Source organism: Salmo salar, chromosome ssa11 (assembly GCF_905237065.1).
Source record: "Salmo salar chromosome ssa11, Ssal_v3.1, whole genome shotgun sequence".
NCBI lineage: Eukaryota > Metazoa > Chordata > Actinopteri > Salmoniformes > Salmonidae > Salmo > Salmo salar.
This window is the reverse complement of record NC_059452.1, coordinates 77068558-77091773: the sequence shown is the minus strand read 5'-3', so window position 1 is coordinate 77091773 and position 23216 is coordinate 77068558. Positions and strand designations below refer to the sequence as shown.

General features: G+C 43.1%; 1 protein-coding gene across 2 annotated transcripts in view; it reads left to right on the top strand.

Moving 5' to 3' along the window:
- LOC106563159 (splicing factor, suppressor of white-apricot homolog) overlaps positions 1–23216 on the top strand; it is a 142265-nt gene that overhangs the window by 93118 nt on the left and 25931 nt on the right. For both annotated transcript variants that reach the window (XM_014128427.2, XM_014128426.2), the window contains exon 13: positions 8869–9062. In XM_014128427.2, coding sequence (XP_013983902.2) covers positions 8869–9062 — 194 coding nt within the window. The remainder of the gene's footprint in view (positions 1–8868; positions 9063–23216) is intronic.

Sequence of the window (23216 nt, the reverse complement as noted above, 5' to 3'; positions counted from 1 at the left end):
AAATGGCTACCTGGACTATTTGCATTGTGTGCCCCCCCACAACCCCTCTTTTTACGCTGCTGCTACTCTCTGTTCATCATATATGCATAGTCACCTTAACCATATCTATATGTACATACTACCTCAATCAGCCTGACTAACCGGTGTCTGTATGTAGCCTCGCTGCTTTTATAGCCTCACTACTGTATATAGCCTGTCTTTTTACTGTTGTTTTATTTCTTTACTTACCTATTGTTCACCTAACACCTTTTTTGCACTATTGGTTAGAACGTGTAAGTAAGCATTTCACTGTAAGGTCTACACCGCCTATTCGGCGCACGTGACAAATAAACTTTGATTAAGATTTAGGCCTGCAAGGCCTGCCTGCCTGCCTGCCTCATTTATTTAGTTTTATTTATTCTCCAAGTCACTGTCCTCCTTCACCTTTCACTCACTCCTTTCACTTGCTCTTTCTAAGTCACTCTTTCTCCCTCTCTCTCTTCTCATGCTTACTCTGTCTCTATATATCTCTTTCTCCCTCTCTCTCCTCATGCTTACTCTGTCTCTATATATCTCTTTCTCCTTCTCTCTCTCTTGTCATGCTTACTCTGTCTCTATATATCTCTTTCTCCCTCTCTCTCTCTTCTCATGCTTACTCTGTCTCTATATATCTCTTTATCCCTCTCTCTCTCTTCTCATGCTTACTCTGTCTCTATATATCTCTTTCTCCCTCTCTCTCTCTTCTCATGCTTACTCTGTCTCTATATATCTATTTTTTCCTCACTCACTCCATTAAGGAAGTGGGTCTACCTTAGGGTGGTAGTTCTGTTCTGTCCCTGGTGTGTTCACACTAAGCCCATATGATTTGCCTTGGTAGCCAGCCTATTTATAGTATAGAAAGAACTATGTATTCAACCCCTATGGTTGCGTAATATAATGCCTTGTTTTTGAGCTCTCCCTGTGCGCTTCCGATGAACAGACTAGGGAAGATTGCAGATGGTTATCGCTGCCCACACACACAGTAAATTGAGCAATTCTATTCTCAGGCTGGGCAATTTATCCCCGCACCACGTTCAATGGCCACAGTCCACGTTACATGCCCGGAGTCCACGTTAATATAGTCCTCGTGATCACTGTCGTCCTCTTCTCCCCCATGATTTGTTCCTGTCTTTCCCCATTCTCTCGTTTTCTCTGACCTCTTGTCACATCCTTGTGTTCTCTCTTTCATTAATACAGTTGCGTTGGGCTGTGCCTACGGAGAGGAATGTAGGCAGGCATAACGGTAATTGCAGATGATGGCAGGAGACCCAGTTAGCTAATTTCATTGTATAAGTGGAATTCACACTGGAGGCCTTTTGGGACCCGTTCTGAAATGGACCTGGGGCTTTCCCATCCAGACCCAATATGCATAAATACATTTTTTAAATATAGAGACCCGTTCCAAACGGAACCCGAGGACATCTAGACCCGTTCCGTATAGACCTGGTCAGATCCAGACCCGGTCTGATCTGAGTGAGGGAAGCAGCAGAAAAGTAAATTTTTAAGCTACTTTATTAACCGAAGCTAATAAAGTGCGATGGAGATGAGGTAGAGAGAGGTGACGCTCTAGCAGGGGCCGTGCTGTGTGTGTAGGCTACTGTGAGTGTGAGCGAGTGACACAGGAACAGGGAGGAGAGAGGGAGAGATGAGAGACTGCAACCAACCAAGCCGACTCACGCTATAGTAGACTAATAGCTGCCATAACTAGGTCATTTATCATCCAATATGATTACGTAGTATCTGTCTTAACTAGGCTAATTGAGGCTGCTTGCACTTTCTCGTCCTAAACAGTTGCAAACAACAACTCTGTTCAGAATGTAAAGTAGCAACCTACCTGTTGGTCGTTGTAGCCTTCTCCTTAAACTTTTAATTCCATTTTAATTCCATCTTCCATTGATTAGATATCTCCTAACTTTTGTCCCACATGGAGGCTCTATGACTGTAGCCTATTGCCACTGATGAATTATGAGTAGTCAACAATAGGGTTGCACATTTTGGGTAGTATTAAATGGTGGAAACTTTCTGTGGGAATTAACGGGAATATATAGGAATTAATGGAAATATATGCAAATTAATATTAATACCATTTAAATGTAGATGTTTTTTTGCATTGGATATATTTACCATATCATATGAAGACATAAACATTTTACCTTATCATTAGACATAATTGCAAATTATTAAATCTTTCCAATAGAAATAAAAAACTATTTAGTTACGAATTGAACTTTTAATTAAATGTGTTGACTCTTCACATGGGATGATTTCACTGAACAACAAAAGAAAGGGAATATTGAATGATCCCCAATGATCCATCACATCTCCCAAAAACGGTTTCAACATACATCTGTAAAATGATAACCAAAGCTTTAGTTTCTAGACTGTCTTCCTCTCAGGCTTCCATGTCTTCTCCCTGGACCTCCTCAATGCCCACCTCTTGAACATCACACTCTGAGGCCTCATCTTCACTGTCACTTTCCAACCTTGTTGAGGATGGCTCGTTGTCTAGCTCAAAATGCCTCAAATTTGCCCGGATGGCCACCAATTTTTCCAACCCTTATATTTGTCAACCTTTGTGTGCTTTGGTGTGTGTGTTCAAAAACAAAGACCAGTTGCGCTCTGAGGCAGCTGATGTTGGCGGGATTTGGAGGATGATGGAGGCAACAGGGAAGGAGCCTCAGATCCACAAAGTCCCTTCTACCAGGTGGCTTATGAGATATGTTGGCACGACTGCCATATTGCATCTCCATCCCAAAGCCCTTGCTTGGTAGTGTACTTCGCCAGACTGCCAAGAACCTTGTCCTCATCCAGGCCAAGGTGGCAAGACACGGTAGTGATGACACCATAGGCCTTGTTGATCTCTGCACCAGACAGGATGCTCTGGCCAGCATTCTTGGGGTCCAATGTATGGGCTTCAGGCAGACGTCTTCATGCTTTTTGATGTATTTCAGAACTGCAGTTTCCTCTGCTTGGAGCAACACTGAAGTGGGCAGTGGAGTATGGATTTCTTCTCTTACATCTGCAAGCAGAGTCTGAACATCAGACAGGATGGCATTGTCTCCCTCAATCAGTGCAATGGCTACTGCTATAGGTTTCAGGAGTTTCAGGCTGCTTACCACTCTCTCCCAAAGTACATCATCCAGGAGGATCCTCTTGATGGGGCTGTCCATATCGGCAGACTGTGATATTGCCATTTCTTGGAGAGACCCCTTCCCCTCCGAGGGACTGTCAAACATGATGACAACACCACCCCAACAGGTGTTGCTGGGCAGCTTCAATGTGGTGCTCTTATTCTTCTCACTTTGCTTGGTCAGGTAGATTGCTGCTATAACTTGATGACCCTTCACATACCTACCATTTCCTTGGCTCTCTTGTAGAGTGTATCCATTGTTTTCAGTGCCATGATGTCCTTGAGGAGCAAATTCAATGCATGAGTAGCACAGCCAATGGGTGTGATGTGAGGGTAAAACTCCTTCACTTTAGACCAGGCAGCCTTCATGTTCGCAGCATTGTCTGTCACCAGTGCAAATACCTTCTGTGGTCCAACCAAGGTCATTGATGACTGCCTTCAGCTCATCTGCAATGTAGAGACCGGTGTGTCTGTTGGCCCTTGTGTCTGTGCTCTTGTAGAATACTGGTTGAGGCGTGGAGATGATGTAGTTAATTATTCCTTGCCCACGAACATTCAACCTCCCATCAGAGATGATTTCAATGTAGTCTGCTTTCTATATGATTTGCTTGACCTTCACTTGAACTATGTGGAACTCTGCATCCAGCAAATTAGTAGATAAATCATTCAGAAATCTCTTCCAATACACATTGCCTGTGAGCATCAGAGGTGAACCAGTTGCATACACATCTCGAGCAAGACATTGATAATTATTTCTCTGATTACGTTCCTCCATTGAGTCAAAAAAGCATCTGATTCCAGGAGGACCATGAGCTGTTGCTATCGATAAGGTGTCTGATTCAACATTTTCACCACGAATAGAAGTAGAGGGACTTTTGTCAGAGGTTGCTTGTTGTGAGCGCTGAGGGAACTTTATGCACTTGGCCAGATGATTTTTTATCTTTGTTGCATTCTTCACATATGATTTGGCACAGTATTTGCAAATGTACACAGCTTTTCCTTCTACATCAGCTGCAGAGAAATGTCTCCACACATCAGATAGTGCCTGTAAAGATTAGAAAAAAAGGAGAAACAAATACAATTCCATATACAGATAAATAGTTAAGCAGTGAGATGAAACAAGTCCTTTGTAAGATGTTTTAAAATTAAACGTATGTAAACCGGGGAATTAACACTCCTCAGTTAGCAGGCTCAAACAAGCTAAAACCCACATGGTAGCATCATAAGGTGAATGCACCAATTTATAAGTCGCTCTGGATAAGAGTGTCTGCTAAATGACGTAAATGTAGCAAAAACTAACTACCAGAAATTGTTAACAAGTTAGTAATGATTTAAACATACGTTGTTGAAGGCTACTATTTACTCGTTAACAAAAAAGAATGTATGTCATATAAAATATATTCACCCCACCCAGTATTGTAATCAAAACTTACCAGAAAGCATGTAGTCCTTGGCTCAGACAGTGTAGTAGTGTGGGCTCAATAGCATCTCATTAGTGTGCAAGATCTTGAGAATCAGCTGTACATGTGATGGAAGAATGCACTGTTCATGCAGAGGGTTGCAATTCCATTGAATTGGGGATAGTTTAACCAAAATATGCCACAAGACCTAGAAATGCCTTATGTGTATCCCACAAAAAAAGGTTCACTGTTATAAGATAACTTTTTTTTATGAATTTAAGCAAAATTCCCAGGCTTAACTTCCCATGGAAAATTCCGTAAATTTACCGTAAAGTTTCAGACCCTTTGCAACCCTAGTCAACAACAACAAGCTACACACGCTATTCCAGGTGAAAAGCAAAGAGCAGCAGCATAAATGATACAATTTCTCTCGCTCTACTGCAGCAGTCACATTCAGATCTATATGGGTCCTTCCGAACTAGTCATTTAAAATTACACATACCCGTGACTATCATATCAAATCTGACCCAAACCCATGAAATTATTTGGAATTCTGGATCCCGACCCTCTTGGGTATTCGGGTACTGGGGGATCCGTGAACACCTCGAATTCAAACTACATCTACACTCCACCATTGCCAATCCACAAACTTTACCTATGAGGTGTTGTGTCTGGGAATGGTAAGCTGAAATGTGGCCATAAGCTTCAATACACTCATACCATGTCATACCCCATACATTCCTATTCCCCCCATCTTCAATACAGTGTTAATGTCTACATAATGTACCTTAAACACTGTCTTAGACCCCTCTCTCTGCCTGCTTCCTTGTCTGCCCTCCACTGCTCCATTTGATCCTACACTGCCACTCGCTCTCCCCCGCTCTCTTCTCTTCCTCCCCCGTATTCTTTCTCTCCTCTGCTCTTTTCCGATCTCCTCCCCAGCCAAGCCCCAGCTGTGCCTCACAGTACAGTAGCTTTTCTCTCTCACACCTTGACACAGAGGGGACTCACTCACGCTCAACACATCTTTGACCTCTTCTCTCTCTCTTTGAATTCTTTGTGTATCTGTAATCTGAGGGAATTATGTGTCTCTAATATGGTCATACATTTGTCAGAAGGTTAGGAAGTGCAGCTCAGTTTCCACCTCATTTTGTGGGGAGTGTGCACATAGGCTGACCTGGCTCTCAAGAGAAGACAGGCTTTCTCAATAGCAAGGCTATGCTCACAGAGTCTGTACATAGTCAAAGCTTTCCTTAAGTGTATACTATCTGTTTAGGGCCAAATAGCATTCTAGTTTGCTCAGTTTTTTTGTGTTGCTTGCTTAGGGGACTCTTCACCAGGTTAATCTCTCTGTAGGTGATGGCTTTGTAATGGAATGTTTGGGAATCGCTTCCTTTTAGGTGGTTGTAGAATTTAATGGCTCTTTTCGGGATTTTGATAATTAGAGGGTATCGGCCTAATTCTGCTCTGCATGCATTGTTTGGTGTTTTGCGTTGTACACAGAGTATATTTTTGCACAATTCTTCATGCAAAGTCTCAATTTGGTGTTTGTCCCATTTTGTGAATCTTGATTGGTGAGCGGACCCCAGACCTCACAACCATAAAGGGCAATGGGTTCTATAACTGATTCAAATATTTTGGCTAAAATATCAAATTTGTATAGCAGACCCTCATGCCAAATTGAGTCAAAAGCATTTTTTAAATTAACAAAGCATGAGTAGACTTTGCTTTTGTTTTGTTTGTCAATTAGGGTGTGCAGGGTGAATACGTGGTCTGTCATACTGTAATTTGGTAAAAAGACAATTTGACATTTGCTCAGAACATTGTTTTCACTGAGGAAATGTACGAGTCTGCTGTTAATGATAAGGCAGAGGATTTTCCCAAGGTTGCTGTTGACGCATATCCCACAGTAGATATTGGGGTCAAATTTGTCTCCACTTTTGTGGATTGGGGTGATCAGTCCTTGGTTCCAAATAATGGGGAAGATGCCAGAGCCACAGATGATGTTAAAGAATTTAAGTATAGCCAATTGGAATTTGTGGTCTGTATATTTTATAATTTCACTGAGGATACCATCAACACCACAGGCCTTTTTGGGTTGGAGGGTTTGTATTTTGTCCTGTAGTTCATTCAATTTAATTACAGAATCCAGTGGGTTCTGGTAGTCTTTAATAGTTGATTCTAAGATTTGTATTTCATCATGTTTTTGCTGTTTGTTCTTTGTTATAGGGTCAAAAAGATTGGAGAAGTGGTTTACCCATACATCTCCGTTTTGGATAGATAATTATTTGTGTTGTTGTTTTACTGTTTTCCAATTTCCCCCGAAGTGGTTAGAGTCTATGCATTCTTAAATGATTTTGGAAGTGCTATTCCTTCTTTTTCCATAGTGTATTTCTATATTGTTTTAGTGATTCACCATATTGAAGGCGTAGGCTCAAGTTTTCTGGGTCTCTATGTTTCTGTTTGGATAAGTTTCTCTATCTTTCTTAGGTTTTTGTTGTTGCCTAATTGTTTTTTGGTAGGTTTCCACATACTTTCCTTCCATCTATAGCATTTCTTAGTAGTATTCAGTTCCTTTGGCTTTGATGCCTCATGATTGAGTATTGCTCTGTTTAGGTAGACTGTGATTTTTCTGTGATCTGATTGGGCTGACTGTGAACGCTCTGAGAGACTCTGGGTTGAGGTCAGTGTTAAGGTAGTCCACAGTACTACTGCCAAGAGATGACCTATAAGTGTACCTACCATAGAAGTCCCCTCAAGGCCTACCATTGACAATGTACATACCCAGTGTGCAACAGAGCTGCAGGAGTTGTGACCCGTTTTTGTTGGTTGTCGTAGTTGTGCATAGGGGGGCATATGGGGGAGGGAATGCTGTCACCTCCAGGTAGGTGTTTGTCCCTCTGTGCTGAGGGTGTCAGGTTCTTGTCCAGTTCTGGCATTTAGGTCGCCACAGACTAGTACATGTCCCTGGGCCTGGAAATTATGGATTTCCCCCTCTAGGATGGAGAAGCTTCATTAATGTATGGGGATTCTGGTGGGGGGATAAATGTAGCACACGGGATGACATTTTTCTCTGTTGAGATAATTTCCTTTTTGAATTTCTAGCCTAATGTAAAAAGTTCCTGTTTTGATTAATTTAATAGAGTGTGTTAGGTCTGCTTTATACCAAATTAGCATACCCCCTATGTCCCTTCCCTGTTTCTCACCTGGTAGTTTGGTGGATGGGACTACCAGCTCTCTGTAACCTAGAGGGCAACCAGTGGGTCCGTCTCCTCTATACCATGTTTCTTGTAGGATGACAATGTCTGTATTTTTTATTTATTTGGTGAAGTCCAGGTTCCAGCTCTTTAGGCCAAAGGCCGATTACCTCAGGCCTTGGATATTCCAGGATGAGGCAGTGAAGGCTTCGTGTTCCATAAAGTGTCCAATGTTGTTAGCCGTGTGGTTTGGCCTCAGACCAGTAAGTGTGAGCAGAGCTTGCTGAGCATCTGGTACATGCCATTAGCTTGGGCTAGTGTAAGAGTGGGGGTTGGGCCTGTTTGTCTGCTCACGGCCTGGGCGTGTGTGTGACTTTCATGTTGAGGCCCTCTTTTTGCGAGAATGGGGGGGCATGGGGTGGGCAGGAGGGGCGTAGGTCTGATCTGAGGGGGCCTAAATGGGGTGTGGGCATGGTTGACTTGGGGGATGTTTATTGGTTGGGGTGGGGGTGTGGATGTGGCTGGTGGTGCTGTGGTCTTGGATGTAGGTCCTCTCGTCGTGGGTCATCTATGTGTGGGGGGTGGTCCCGCAGGTCTGGGAGAGTGTTCTTTGATCTGTTGCTTCTGCGTGAGGTGTTGGGGCTGCGGTTGAGGGCGATTGGTGGACCTGTTCGTAAAAGCTGTCCAAAGTGGAGTGGTGGGCAAGGTAAACATTTGGTTTTGAGGCACAGTCAAGGGAAATACTTGCTTTTACCTTCTGTATGGTAGCAGGGTGGAAGTATTTTCGTGGTAGCAAGGTGAAAACCACTTGTCCGCTGGGGGAAGTAGAATAAGCTTTTTCAATCACTCCCTTGAGTGCTGTGGCCACCCTTTCCTGCTGTGCTCTTAGGTCGTGCCTGTGTGTTGGTCCTCAGACAGAAGGTCGAGGGCGCACTGGGTGTTTAGAGGGGGTGGGATCTTTTTGTAAAAACATGCTGAAAAATTCTGGTGTTCATTTGCTCTCTCTTTATCTCTCTCACTTCCCTCCCTTCCTCCTGTAGCCATGCGGAAACGATTCTGTTTGTATGCTGCAGAAACGATTCTGTCTGTATGCTGTACCTGACCTCTGACCCTCTCCATCTAGCCAAGCAGAAGCTAGAGGACCGTCTGGCTGCAGCCGCCAGGGAGAAGCTGGCCCAGGCCTCAAAGGAGTCCAAGGAGAAGCAGCTTCAGGCGGAGAGGAAGAGAAAGGCAGCGCTGTTCCTCCAGACCCTACGTAACCCCCTTACTGGAGAGCCTGAGACCAGACGTCCCGACAAGACCACCGCCATGCCTGAGGTATGGAGGCATACACGCACACACTGTGGTAGTGAAAATCCCAGTTGCGATGAGCCAGGAATAGATGTCCTGTTCCTAATGGAGTCTCTTAATCAACCTAAGGTAGGAGCAGAGTCTAATTGACACAGCTGACAGTAATGTCACTCACACACTTTCCAAGACACCACATCGATCGTGTCCGGAGCAACCAAGCAGGGAAATGAACATGCACAGATACTGTCATCAGTAATATATTCACACAGACTGAAAACAGACACACACTGGGGTAAGTTTGAGAGATTAAGCCCAGACTTGTGCCCTGCTACGTCTGAGTAAGTTGTTGTGGATCGATGAGTGCCTGTGCTGTGTTGGGAATACTCCGCTGTTGCTGCTGCTTGTCTGCAGTCTGGGCTTTAATGATGGACACTGGCAGAGTGGCTATCAGATTTATCCTGCTGTTCCTCAGAGTTTGAAAACTCCTACACCCAGTCGGTGTCCGTGAGAACCATAGGGGGAAGGGGGGGGGGTGTGTGTGTGCGCGCGCGATTGTGAGTACACAGAGTAACGGCAAATACATGGAAAATGTAAACGAGTCGTCGCAATCACAGTGTTTGTATCACACACCCAACTCCTTGTCTCAACGGGTGGATACCTGCACTCTGTCCGTATTAGCAAGGGCAGTGGGTTGAAATCTGGGGGATTAATGTCATTTTCCCAGCCGTTGAACGCCTGCGTGTAGGCCTGGAGGTAGACCTTTCTATTGATGATTTCTCCGAGGGAAGATGCCTATTTTACCCACCTAACAGAAGAGAAGTTTCTCAGTTATTTTTCAATCATCTGTGTGAACTCCTGTGGCTGTCGGTTTCCTCCCAGTCTTAAGAAAATAGATTTACACAAGCGTTTGGGGAAATATGTACTTTTAGAGCCCTCGTTTTCATAAGTAGATAGCTCTGTCCGCATCCGTGAGCTATATTGCATTTTCAATATGAATCTAGCTTTAGATCCCTCGCTCTCCCTTTAGGCATTCCACTCCATTGCTGCCAGGTTCCCCCCTCCTCTCCATGTCTAAAGCAGCTCCAGTGTTATGAAACATATCAGTGATAAAATAAATGCTTATGTTTATTTCCATCTTTAGTTTGTCCTCTCTCTCTCCTCCTCTCGGCCCAACCTGGAGGTGAGCGGCCTGGCCCACCGTAACGGCAGCAGTGAAAGATGCCCAGAGACCCACCGCCACAACTCACGACCCCCCTATTTGTCCGAGGGACTCACCGCCACTGATTTATGGTGCCTGTCTCCAAGTTTATTGCCACAGCAACAAAACCGGGAGCCGACGTTGCTGTTGGCATCTTGTCGTTGTTCCGCTGCGACAAATAAAACCCTAATTTATTTTTCCCATCAAAGCGGCCTATCAGGGTTGACTGGCAGAGAAGATGTGATTTATGCAGACTGGGATGTGTTCATACCTGTGTACCTGTATACTTTTACTGGCTGCTTTTACAGTGGAGATGTACCTTTTAAAACTCTTCTCAGGAGGAGTGTTCTCAAGCAGCCAATCCCCTGCTGGGATTTTAACCTGCTACTACTTTTGTGACCAGCGCACCTCCCTGACTGAACACTTTGACACATCTGTGAGTCGTAACTCCAGTGGTACAATGGGGAGGTTAAAGATACTTTTTGTTTTGTCCTGTGTTTTTGCCAAAGCGTTGAACTTTCCAAGTTTTTCCAACTTATTCTTAGGGCTCCGCTTGCCTCTCTTCTCGCCCTTGCCCTTTCTGTGTTTTATGTTGCAGATATCTCTGTGTGTGTGTTTACGGTGTGGAGGGAGAGATGTGCCTTTGCTGTTCAGACAGACTCCACTGTGCGCTGCGGGCACTTTGTTCACAGTGAGCTTACAGTGACTCATGGCGTGTTTGTGAGTCCATCTTGCAGTGAGAGTGACCGCGAGACTGAGAAGCTCAAAGGATTCTCACAAAAAAGGGTGAAGAAGTGGAAGTTAACTCTACCTCAGTAGAGCTACAGTGCCATGAAAAAGTATTTGCCCCTTTTCTGATTTTCTCAATTTTTGATACCGAATGGTATCAGATCTTCAACCAAAACCTAATATTAGATAAAGGGTACCTGAGTGAACAAATAACACAACAATCACATACTTTTACATTTATTTCATAAACAAAATGCCACTGTGGGGAAAAAGTAATTGACCCCTGTCGTGTCTTGGCTTACATTAATGTGATGATGATTGTTTAATCAAATTGATTAACTAAGTTTAATTATTACTATTACATTACTCATGTAATAATTAACTCATCAGCAATCTTGGGGCACCACGGAAAAAGTTTATTTAACGAGTTACCGTTTTCCGAATTAATTCTTAACTGTCACATGTGCCGAATACAACCTTACTGTGAAATGCTTACTTACAAGCCCCTAACCAACCAACAATGCCGTTTTAAGACAAGTGTTAAGTAAAAAATAACAAATAATTAAAGAGCAGCAGTAAAATAACAGTAGCGAGGCTATATACAGGGGGTACCGTTACAGAGTCAATGTGCAGGGACACAGGTTAGTAGAGGTAATTGAGGTAATATGTACATGTAGGTAGAGTTAAAGGGAGAATAGCAGCAGTGTAAAGGGGGGGGGGGGGTCAATGCAAATAGTCTGGGTAGCCATTTGATTAGCTGTTCAGGAGTCTTATGGCTTGGGGGTAGAAGCTGTTAAGAGCCCTTTTGGACCTAGACTTGGCGCTCCGGTACCGCTTGTAAAAATGCTTGCCGTGCAGTAGCAGAGAGAACAGTCTATGACTGGAATGGGTGGCTGGAATCTTTGACAATTTTTAGGGTCTTCCTCTGACACCGCCTGGTATAGAGGTCCTGGATGGCAGGAAGCTTGGCCCCAGTGATGTACTGGGCCGTAAGCACTACCCTCTGTAGTGCCTTGCTGTCGGAGGCCGAGCAATTGCCATACCAGGCTTATCAGCTTCAGCTCACAGACAGATGGCCTGACATTCCCCTGTAGAATTCTCTGATACAGAGCTGAATTCATGGTTCTTTCAATTAAGGCAAGTCGTCTAGGTCCTGAGGCAGCAAAGCATCCCCAAACCATCACACTACCACCACCATGCTTGACCGTTGGTATAAGGTTCTTACTCTGGAATGCAGTGTTTGGTTCTTTTCAGGCATAAAGGGACCCATGTCGTTAAAAAAGTTACACTTTTGACTCATCTGTCTATAGAACATTCTTCCAAGAGTATTGGTGATCATCCAGGTGCTTCCAGGTACGTTTTCGCAAACTTGAGTCTACTTTTTGGACAAGATGAGTCCCGTTATGCCTGCCGAAAACCAGGACTTGAAACAAGTAGTTCATGCTTGAAAATCCACAAATGTCGCTAAGTTAAAGCAGTTCTGCATGGAAGAGTGGGCCAAAATTCCTCCACAGCGATGTGAGAGATTGATCAATAACTACAGGAAGCATTTGGTTGCAGTCATTGCAGCTAAAGGTGGCACAACCAGTTATTTAGTGTAAGGGGGTAATTACTTTATTCACACAGTGGAATTGGGTGTTGCATAACTTAGTTAATTAAATAAATAAAATGAATATATATATTTTTTTGTTATTTGTAAACTCAGGTTCCCTTTATATAATATATATAAAAATATCCTTGCTTGGCGACGCTAACAGTCACCTGTTCAGCCAGGTGGCGCCGGGAGTCCTGTCATGGCCGTGTCTTCTCTGTCACTCTGGCCAGCTGTGATGGGGGTGTTGAAGGACCTCTTCAGTCTTGACAGGACAGAAGGTCTAGGTAGTATTGATGAGTTGTGTTCAGGCTACAGGAGTTTGTTGAACTGCGGTTGAGCTTAATCAGGTGTCTCTGTAATAGCTTGAAACCGCTGGATGCTTTGTCCATGTGAGGTAAAGTGATCTGAGCTTACTGTACTGTGACTCCACTAGAAGTACAAGTATTGTTTTCCTTTGCTGTAACGACGTCATAGACTTTGCATCAGTAGCTCAGTGAATGACGAAACACCACATCTCTTATAGTAGCTGTTCGAGAACACTTTAATGGCACTAACAACACTTTCTCCTCGCCAGTGGTACAAATGGTGATCGTTGATGTTTCACAGAGATGTCCTTAGTGCCAGTCACTCCTTTGTGACGGGTTGCTGCTAACTGTGTTATCGTCTAGTCAAGTATGTAGAGTTGAAGTCGGAAGTTTACATACACCTTAGCCAAATACATTTAAACTGTTTTTCACAATTCCTGACATTTAATCCTTGTAAAAATTCCCTCTCTTAGGTCAGTTAGGATCACCACTTTATTTTAAGAATGTGAAATGTCAGAATAATAGTAGAGTGATTTATTTCATGTTTTATTTTCCCAGTGGGTCAGAAGTTTACATGCACTCAATTAGTATTTGGTAGCATTGCTTTTAAATTGTTTAACTTGGGTCAAACGTTTTGGGTAGCCTTCCACAAGCTTCCCACAATAAGTTGGGTGAATTTTGGCCCATTCCTCCTGACAGAGCTGGTGTAACTGAGTCAGGTTTGTAGTCCTCCTTGCTCGCACACGCTTTATTAGTTCTGCCCACAAATTTTCTATAGGATTGAGGTCAGGGCTTTGGGGTGGCCACTCCAATGCCTTGACTTTGTTGTCCTTAAGCCATTTTGCCACAACTTTGGAAGTATGCTTGGGGTCATTGTCCATTTGGAAGACCCATTTACGACCTAGCTTTAACTTCCTGACTGATGTCTTGAGATTTTGCTTCAATATATCCACAGAATTTTCCTTCTCATGATGCCATCTATTTTGTGAAGTGCACCAGTCCCTCCTGCAGCAAAGCACCCCCACAACATGATGCTGCCACCCCCGTGCTTCACGGTTGGGATGGTGTTCTTTGGCTTGCAAGCCTCCCCCTTTTTCCTCCAAACATAATGATGGTCATTATGACCAAACTGTTTTATTTTTGTTTCATCAGACCAGAGGACATTTCTCCAAAAAGTACGATCTTTGTCCCCATGTGCAGTTGCAAACCGTAGTCTGGCTTTTTTATGGCTGTTTTGGAGCAGTGGCTTCTTCCTTGCTGAGCGGCCTTTCAGGTTATGTCGATATAGGACTCGTTTTACTGTGGATATAGATACTTTTGTACCTGTTTCCTCCAGCATCTTCCCAGGGTCTTTTGTTCTGGGATTGATTTGCACTTTTCGCACCAAAGTACGTTCATCACTAGCAGACAGAACACGTCTCCTTCCTGAGCGGTATGACGGCTGCGTGGTCCCATGGTGTTTATACTTGCGTACTATTGATTGTACAGATGAACGTGGTACCTTCAGGCGTTTGGAAATTGCTCCCAATGATGAACCAGACTTGTGGAGGTCTACACATTTTTTTTCTGGGGTCTTGGCTGATTTTTGATTTTCCCACGATGTCAAGCAAAGAGGCACTGCGTTTGAAGGTAGGCCTTGAAATACATCCACAGGTACACCTCCAATTGACTCAAATGATGTCAATTAGCCTATCAGAAGCTTCTAAAGCTATGACATAATTTTCTGGAATTTTCCAAGCTGTTTAAAGGCACAGTTAACTTAGTGTATGTAAACTTCTGACCCACTGGAATTTTTGCCAAAACTACAGTTTGTTAACAAGAAATTTGTTGAGTGGTTGAAAAACGAGTTTTAATGACTCCAACCTAAGTGTATGTAAACTTCCCACTTCGACTGTATGTGTGTATTTTAGCTAGTGTGTATTGTGTCTCGTGCATGTTGTGTGTTGTGGCGGTGAAGCTGGTTTAGTGTTCCATTATGAAGCCGCAGCACGGAGAGTCAACTGTTGGTAGGGCTCGGCAGAAGGAGCACTATCGGCACACAGCGAAATACTGACTGGCTTTAGCAAGGGGCTGCCAGGGATAATAATAGAGGACAAATAAAGAGAGGAGGTGAAAGAGAAACATGTGAGTCATATTTTTAGGAAGAGGAAGAGGTAAGGATGCGGTTTTTAAATAATCTCACTATTCGAATAGTATCATTAATTTTTGTCTGATAGCTGTATATTCTAAATACATGTGTTTTTTTCCTCCAAATGTACAGTTTTAACCTGAGCACTGCTGCGCGGGGTTTAGAGACTGGCGCTCTTTTGCTACAGCTGCGGATGGGCCAGTTTGTAACGTATGAGATGGGAGAGAGCAGACGGAGGAAAAGTGACACGCTAAGGCAACTCTGCTATAGCCTAGACTAGCTAACTTGTAGCAGGCACGTTATTTATAATCCCATATAACAGTGCCCGTCTTGACTGGAGTAGCCTAGAGAAGCTAGCTAGGCTCATTGAGGCCTCATGCTGCACTTTCTCCCCAATGAGCTGCTGTTTAATCTGTTTTTAAAGATAATTTTACTGAACCACTGTCTTTGGTTCATCCTTGACCCATATACACTACATGACCAAAAGTATGTGGACACATCTCATTCCAAAACCATGGGCATTAAATTGTATTTGGTTCCCCCTCTGCTGCTTTAACAGCCTCCATTCTTCTGGGAAGGCTTTCCACTAGATGTTGGAACATTGCTGTGGGGATTTGCTTCCATTCAGTCACAAGAGCATTAGTGAGGTCGGGCACTGATGTTAGGCGGTTAGGCCTGGCTCGCAGTCGGTGTTTCAATTCATTCCAAAAGTGTTCGATTGGGTTGAGGTCAGGGCTCTGTGCAGGCCAGTCAAGTTCTTCCACACCGATCTCGACAAACCATTTCTGTATGGACTGAAACAGGAAAGGGCCTTCCCCAAACTGTTGTCACAAAGTTGGAAGCACAGAATCGTCTAGAATGTCATTGTATGCTGTAGCGTTAAGATTTCCCTTCACTGGAATTAAGGGGCCTAGCCCGAACCATGAAAAACAGTCCCAGACCATAATTCCTCCTCCACCAAACTTTACAGTTGGCACTATGCATTGGAACAGGTAGCGTTCTCCTGGTATTCGCCAAACCCAGATTCGTCTGTTGGACTACCAGATAGTGATGCAGGATTCATCACTCCAGAGAACATGTTTCCGCTGGTCCAGTGTCCAATGGCGGCGAGCTTTACACCACTCCAGCCAACGCTTGGCATTGCGAATGGTGATCTTAGGCTTGTGTGCAGCTGCTCGGACATGGAAACCCATTTCATGAAGCTCCCGACGAACAGTTATTGTGCTGACGTTGCTTCCAAGGGCAGTTTGGAACTCGAGGACAGACGATTATTATGCGCTACACTCTTCAGCACTCACCGGTCCTGTTGTGGGAGCTTGTGTGGGCTACCACTTTGCGGCTGAGCCGTTGTTGCTCCTAGACGTTTCCACTTCACAATAACGGCACTTACAGTTGACCAGGGCAGCTCTAGCAGGGCAGAGATTTTACAAACTGCCTTGTTTTAAAGGTTGCATCCTATGACGGAGCCAAGTTGAAAGTCACGGAGCTCTTCAGTAAGGCCATTCTACTGCCAATGTTTGTCTATGGAGATTGCATGGCTGGGTGCTCGATTTTATGTGGCTGAAATATCCAAATCCACTAATTTTGAAGGGGTGTCCACATACTTTTGTATATGTAGTGTATGTGCCCAACTGGGCTTTCTGTGCTCCTTACCATACTCTCTTCAATGACCCAATCACGTCTTTCACTTATTATTCCTCATCTATCCTTTTTACTGTTTTGAAGTTCACTCAAAGCATCTCTCTGGTTCCAAGAAGTCGTCCTTTCCGCTCTGTAGCCCGTTGGCATGATGGTAGTTTACCATCATATTAAGATATGTTAAAAGCAGAGTTAAGTTCAGACTTTCTAGTATATTATTGATTATCTGTCAAATGAGACAAGTGATCCTAAAACATTAGCAAAGCTACAGTGAATCTTATAATGAATAAAAATGTGTCATGTCAACTTCTGCTCCCTGTTGAGTGGCGTAAGTGGGATGCCAGACTGTCTCTCCTGCCCCTGTCCCAGAGAACATGCTCTGTTCTTAGATAACCCAGCTTATGTCCCCCCTTCTCTCCTCCTCCTCCTCTGTGGATGGATGTCCCTGTCCGTAACGTAATACTCTGTTAAAGACCAGATCCTGCTGCAAGTTTAGCACGGATTGAACAGATTACTTTTTTTTTTAAGCATACCTTTAGACACCAGTACCTAAACCCTCTATTCTCCACCCGTCCGCCTACCATCCTGCCAGCACCTCGGCCAAACGAGAAACGCCAGATCCAGATGTCCAAGACTCCTAGTTTCTAATCAGGAAACTAAGAAGTTCCTGGACAGCATTAGCCAGAGACACCTGACCGAACACTTAGGGCTCCTCTTCATCTGAGTGTTTTATTGTACTCTGCTGTGAGAATTAGATTTTATGATTGAGTAGAGCACGAATGAAAGCGTGTAGAAAGAAACCAGGAAGCAGCAGATGGAGAAAAAAAACAGAAATCAAGAGAGAAATGACACAGGTCTATTTTCTGTGTTTTATTTATTTTTTTGTTCTCTCTCTTGTTTTCTTCTCTGCGTAACAAAATTAGAGGGAAAGTTGCAAGTAAGTGAGGGATCGATAGTGCGCAGGAAATGAGGCTATCAGAGACTGTTTGGAGCTTTCAATCAAAAGCCCTGCCTCTGCTCACTTTATTTAGTTTAAAAATAAATTCAAGGCCGGAATTTAAGAGGGCTAAATGGAATAAATTGAACAGGGATTAGTTCTCTTGGTAGAACACTGAGTGTGACCTCGGCAAAACAGTACTCTCACACAGGGATGATTTTCCATGGGAGGGAGGGAGGGCCCAGACATCCATATTGTGGTGTTATTAGCGTTTGAGGCTGGGGGGAGGCACCTTGCAAGCCTCGTTAGCTATTTACTCAGATGTCCTGGTGCTGAAGCTGCCCGACACAGAGGGCATCTCCCCCAAATGCTCTGGTATTTACTGAACATGTATATTTGTTTAGGCTACATTTTATCCAATTTGAATCCCAAATTGTGACAGATCAGGCTTTTAGTCAGTCTGTTTACTCAAATGAATTCCGATTTCGCAAACAGACCATGTGTGCTGATCAAAGTCATATTTTCTGGTCCTACTTTTCACCTTGAATGTACTCCGTCTAATTAAGGAGTGTGTGCGTGTGCGTCCTAGCCAGCTGGCCACAGTGCTCTCTGTGCTCTCTGATGAATTGAGTCATAAATCGTTCAGCGGACGGCCACATCTCCCACTCTCCTACCCTTTGCTTGTATTGATTTATTTATAGAATCAATTCCAAGCAACAGGTTCATGAATATTGATGCCTTTCAATCTAATCTCGTAATTGATTGATTGAGTTTGATACATTCTAATTCGAACACACACACACACTTACGGTAAATACTGTGTGTGTCTACTTATGTGACGATGTTTCGGTAGAAGCGTGTGTACGCAGATGTGTACCTGCCTGTGTTCGTAAGTGTGTGTGTGCGTGCGTCTTTCTCCCTCTCTCTCCCTTTCTCTCTGCCTCTCTCCCTCCTTGCCCAGCAGCCCTAGTCACTTCTGTCAAGAGCTGCTGTGATGTGAGCTGCTGTGAGGGGTAGCTTTCTAATTGATTGGGCTCTTTGTCTCTATGCTGACATGCTCTGTTCAAAGGAAGGGTTTCTCTCCTGGGAGCCCTGTCTCTCTCCAGCAGGTACCTCAGCTTCTTAAAGGGCCAGCCAGAGCCCGGCAGGGCTAATTGACGTGATTAGAGACAAAACCAGGGTGGAGAGGTGAACCGCAGACACCGCTATGCTACTCACCCTTTATTCCTCTCACGTGCTCACTTACTCTCCTTCTGTCTCTTTCCTTCTGTCTCGCCTTCTCTCGCTCTCTCTCCTGGCTACAGCAGCTCTCTGTTGGCATGTGTGTATCTGTGTGTACTCGGGCTCTGTGTGGAGCGGTATGAAGGGGATCATTGGATGTTTTATATTGATATTTTAATATTTGCCTGGCCTGGCCCATAGTCCCCCACTTGCCAGGCATTCCAGGGATAAAGGGTGCTTTTTTTAAGAGAGCCTGTCAGGTGGACAAAAGCACCCAATCTGGTGGCTTTGTTCTGCAAAATGGATCTCATTTGCCCAAATTAAAGGGTTAATGATTTCCCCGCTTGGCTATATAACTTACACGTAATTGCACATTAAAGTTTTAGGGGAAATTGTGAAAGCTTACCAGCCCGCCTGTTTCTCTTTCTAATTGGATTTCAAGCTAAATTTTGATTATGGCTTCTGTGATTGCTCCAGCAGATAAAGAATCAATGCTTGTGCCATTTGAGGTCTGTAACCCATTAAGACAGCCCTGTATGGAGGGAGGGGACGTGAGATTGAGACTAGAGGTCGACCGATTAATCGGTTATTTCGTTTTCAAAAAAAAAAGCTGTAATCTGAATAAAGGCCAAAATAATATTTGTAAAGGCCAAAACATTTATTTCTGTTTTTAGAGAGAGAGAAACGTGGGGTCAATTGTGCGCCGCCCTATGGGGGACACCCAATCACAGTCGGATGTGATACAGTTGAAGTCGGAAGTTTACATACGCTTAGGTTGGAGTCATTAAAACTCGTTTTTCAACCACTCCACACATTTCTTGTTAACAAACTATAGTTTTGGCAAGTCGGTTATGACATCTACTTTGTGCATGACACAAGTCATTTTTCCAACAATTGTTTACAGACAGATTATTTCACTTATAATTCACTGTATCACAATTCCAGTGGGTGAGAAGTTTACATACACTAAGTTGACTGTGCCTTTAAAGAGCTTGGAAAATTCCAGAAATGGCTTTAGAAGCTTCTGATAGGCTAATTGACATAATTTGAGTCAATTGGAGGTGTACCTGTGGATGTATTGCAAGGCCTACCTTCAAACTCAGTGCCTCTTTGCTTGACATCATGGGAAAATCAAAAGAAATCAGCGAAGACCTCAGAAAAAAAATTGTAGACCTCCACAAGTCTGGTTCATCCTTGGGAGCAATTTCCAAACACCTGAAGGTACCACGTTCATCTGTGCAAACAATAGTACGCACGTTTAAACACCATGGGACCACACAGCCGTCATACCGCTTAGGAAGGAGATGCTTTCTGTCTCCTAGAGATGAGCGTACTTTGGTGTAAAAATTGCAAATCAATCCCAGAACAACAGCAAAGGACCTTGTGAAGATGCTGGAGGAAACAGGTACAAAGTATCTATATCCACAGTAAAACGAGTCCTATATCGACATAACCTGAAAGGCCGCTCAGCAAGGAAGAAGCTACTGCTCCAAAACCTCCATTAAAAAAAGCCAGACAATGGTTTGCAACTGCACATGGGGACAAAGATCGTACTTTTTGGAGAAATGTCCTCTGGTCTGATGAAACAAAAATAGAACTGTTTGGCCATAATGACCATCGTTATGTTTGGAGGAAAAAAGGGGAAGCTTGCAAGCCGAAGAACACCAGCCCAACCGTGAAGCACGGGGGTGGCAGCATCATGTTGTGGGAGTGCTTTGCTGCAGGAAGGACTGGTGCACTTCACAAAATAGATGGCATCATGAGGCAGGAAAATTCTGTGGATATATTGAAGCAACATCTCAAGACATCAGTCAGGAAGTGAAAGCTTAGTCGCAAATGGGTCTTCCAAATGGACAATGACCCCAAGCACACTTCCAAAGTTGTGGCAAAATGGATTAAGGACAACAAAGTCAAGGTATTGGAGTGGCCATCATAAAGCCCTGACCTCAATCCTATAGACAATTTGTGGGCAGAAGTTAAAAAGAATGTGTGAGTAAAGAGACCTACAAACCTGACTCAGTTACACCAGCTCTGTCAGGAGGAATGGGCCAAAATTCACCCAACTTATTGTGGGAAGCTTCTGGAAGGCTACCTGAAACGTTTAACCCAAGTTAAACAATTTAAAGGCAATGCTACCGTATACTAATTGAGTGTATGTAAACTTCTGACCCACTGGTAATGTGATGAAAGAAATAAAAGCTGACATAAATCATTCTCTCAACTATTATTCTCTCTACTCTTATTCTGTTTTAAAACATTCTTAAAATAAAGTGGTGGTCCTAACTGACCTAAGACAGGGAACTTTTACTAGGATTAAATGTCAGGAATTGTGAAAAACTGAGTTTGAATGTATTTGGCTAAGGTGTATGTAAACTTCCGACTTCAGCTGTACATAATAATAATACTTAGAACCTAACTTAGAAATATATTTGACGATAGAATTCTCCCTCTAGCCTCCTTCTAGCAAGTCTATTGTCCAGCTACCTGCTAATAGCCATAATGGCGCTGTACAATGTGACCATTTGTGTTTGAAAGAGTATTTTCCTGTAATCAACTATTTGTTTACCTACATTAGACATCTTTGTTCCAATATTTCTGTAATTCAGTCATATTTATTCCCATGGTAATTCATTATTGATCCATAACTAAATAATCATCTGCATTTTGAGAGTATTTATATCATAATTTTATTAATGAAAGCATGAAGATGTTGATGAAATGCTGTACCGCTGTTTTGCGTAACACTTCAGAGTACTTAAGTATCGAATACATTGCAGGTAGGGGGATGTTCACACCTACAGTAACTGGGCTACAAAGAGTCTATTGTCCTGCTAATCGGGCTACAAGTGTTTTAAAACTTGCTGCGCGTGGGAGCACGCGTGACTGAGCTCATGGCCTACTGCCAGACACCTGATACAAACAGCTCTTATTCTCTCCCCATTCACAGTAGAAGCCTGAAACAATGTTCTAAAGACTGTTGACATCTAGTGGAAGCCTTAGGAAGTGCAATATGACTCCACAGACACTGTATATTGGATAGGCAATTGCTTGAAAAACTACAAGCCTCAGATTTCCCACTTCCTGGTTGGATTTTTCTCAGGTTTTTGCCTGCCATATGAGTTCTGTTATACTCACAGACATCATTCAAACAGTTTTAGAAACTTCGGAGTGTTTTCTATCCAAATCTATTAATAATATGCATATCCTAGCTTCTGGGCCTGAGTAGCAGGCAGTTTACTCTGGGCACGCTTTTCATCGGGACGTGAAAATACTGCCCCCTACCCCAAAGAAGTTCAATTAAGGTTACACTGAGTATTAATTTCTACACCATAATTTTTGTCTAACCAATACCCAAACAGAGATTCAGTCAAAATAAAAATCTCATTGCTTTATCAAGACCAGTCCCCATGCTTGTCTCAGAGCAGCGCGAAACGGTGCTAAAATAGTTGTAGGCTATTGTGTCAACTTCAATATGCTCTTTAAATAAATAAGACCTACACCACATTTAACAGCACATTACTCAACACTATTGAGACTCATTTCGCCTATGGTAGGCCTACAGTATATTGAAAAATATGACGTGATTCTCAGCTAATAATTACATATTGAGGATTGGATGATTCTAAATTAAAACCAAAAGCTGACACATGGGTCTCCCGGTGGCGGCCGGCACAGGTATGTGTAGCAACGCATTTTGAATTGCGATGCGGTGACTTAGACAGCTGCGCCACTGGGGAGGCCCATCCACAAATATCAAAATATAGAGAGGTGTTGGTAAAGGTATATTGTCCTGCTAATAGCCCATATTGTCCTGCTAATAGTCCTATTATAATACTCTACATGGTGTCCAGGTCAGGATAACCAAAACATTTCTTTATTAAACACTAACAGAAAGAATGTTGGTACTTATTTATTTTGATCCAAAGCCATGAATGAGTGAGTCACTCAGCTTTATGTAGGTGCTGCTATATGACTGTTTTCAAAAAAATTAAAGTGAGTGATTGTAATCTGAATAAAGGCCAAAATAATATTTGTAAAAGCCAAAACATTTTATTTCTGTTTTTAGAGGGAGAGAAACGCTGGGCCAATTGTGCGCCGCCCTATGGGACTCCCAATCACGGTCGGATGTGATACATAATAATATTAATAATAGTAATACTTAACTTAGGAAAACTGCAAGGCAATCCCATTATATATTGTCCTGCTAATAACAGGGTTAATAATATATCTGAGAATATCCAAGGGGCTTTTATATAATTCAAAATTAATAATAACAATATTTTGGAGATTTTGTTTTCAAATAACGTAAAATGAGCGAGATAAAGGCCATTCTTGAACATGGGGTGAGACATTGTTACTAATTTGTAAATAAAGCCAGTTTGTTATTTAGAATTATTTCTTTCTGTTTTTAGACGAAGAGAAACCAAAAAC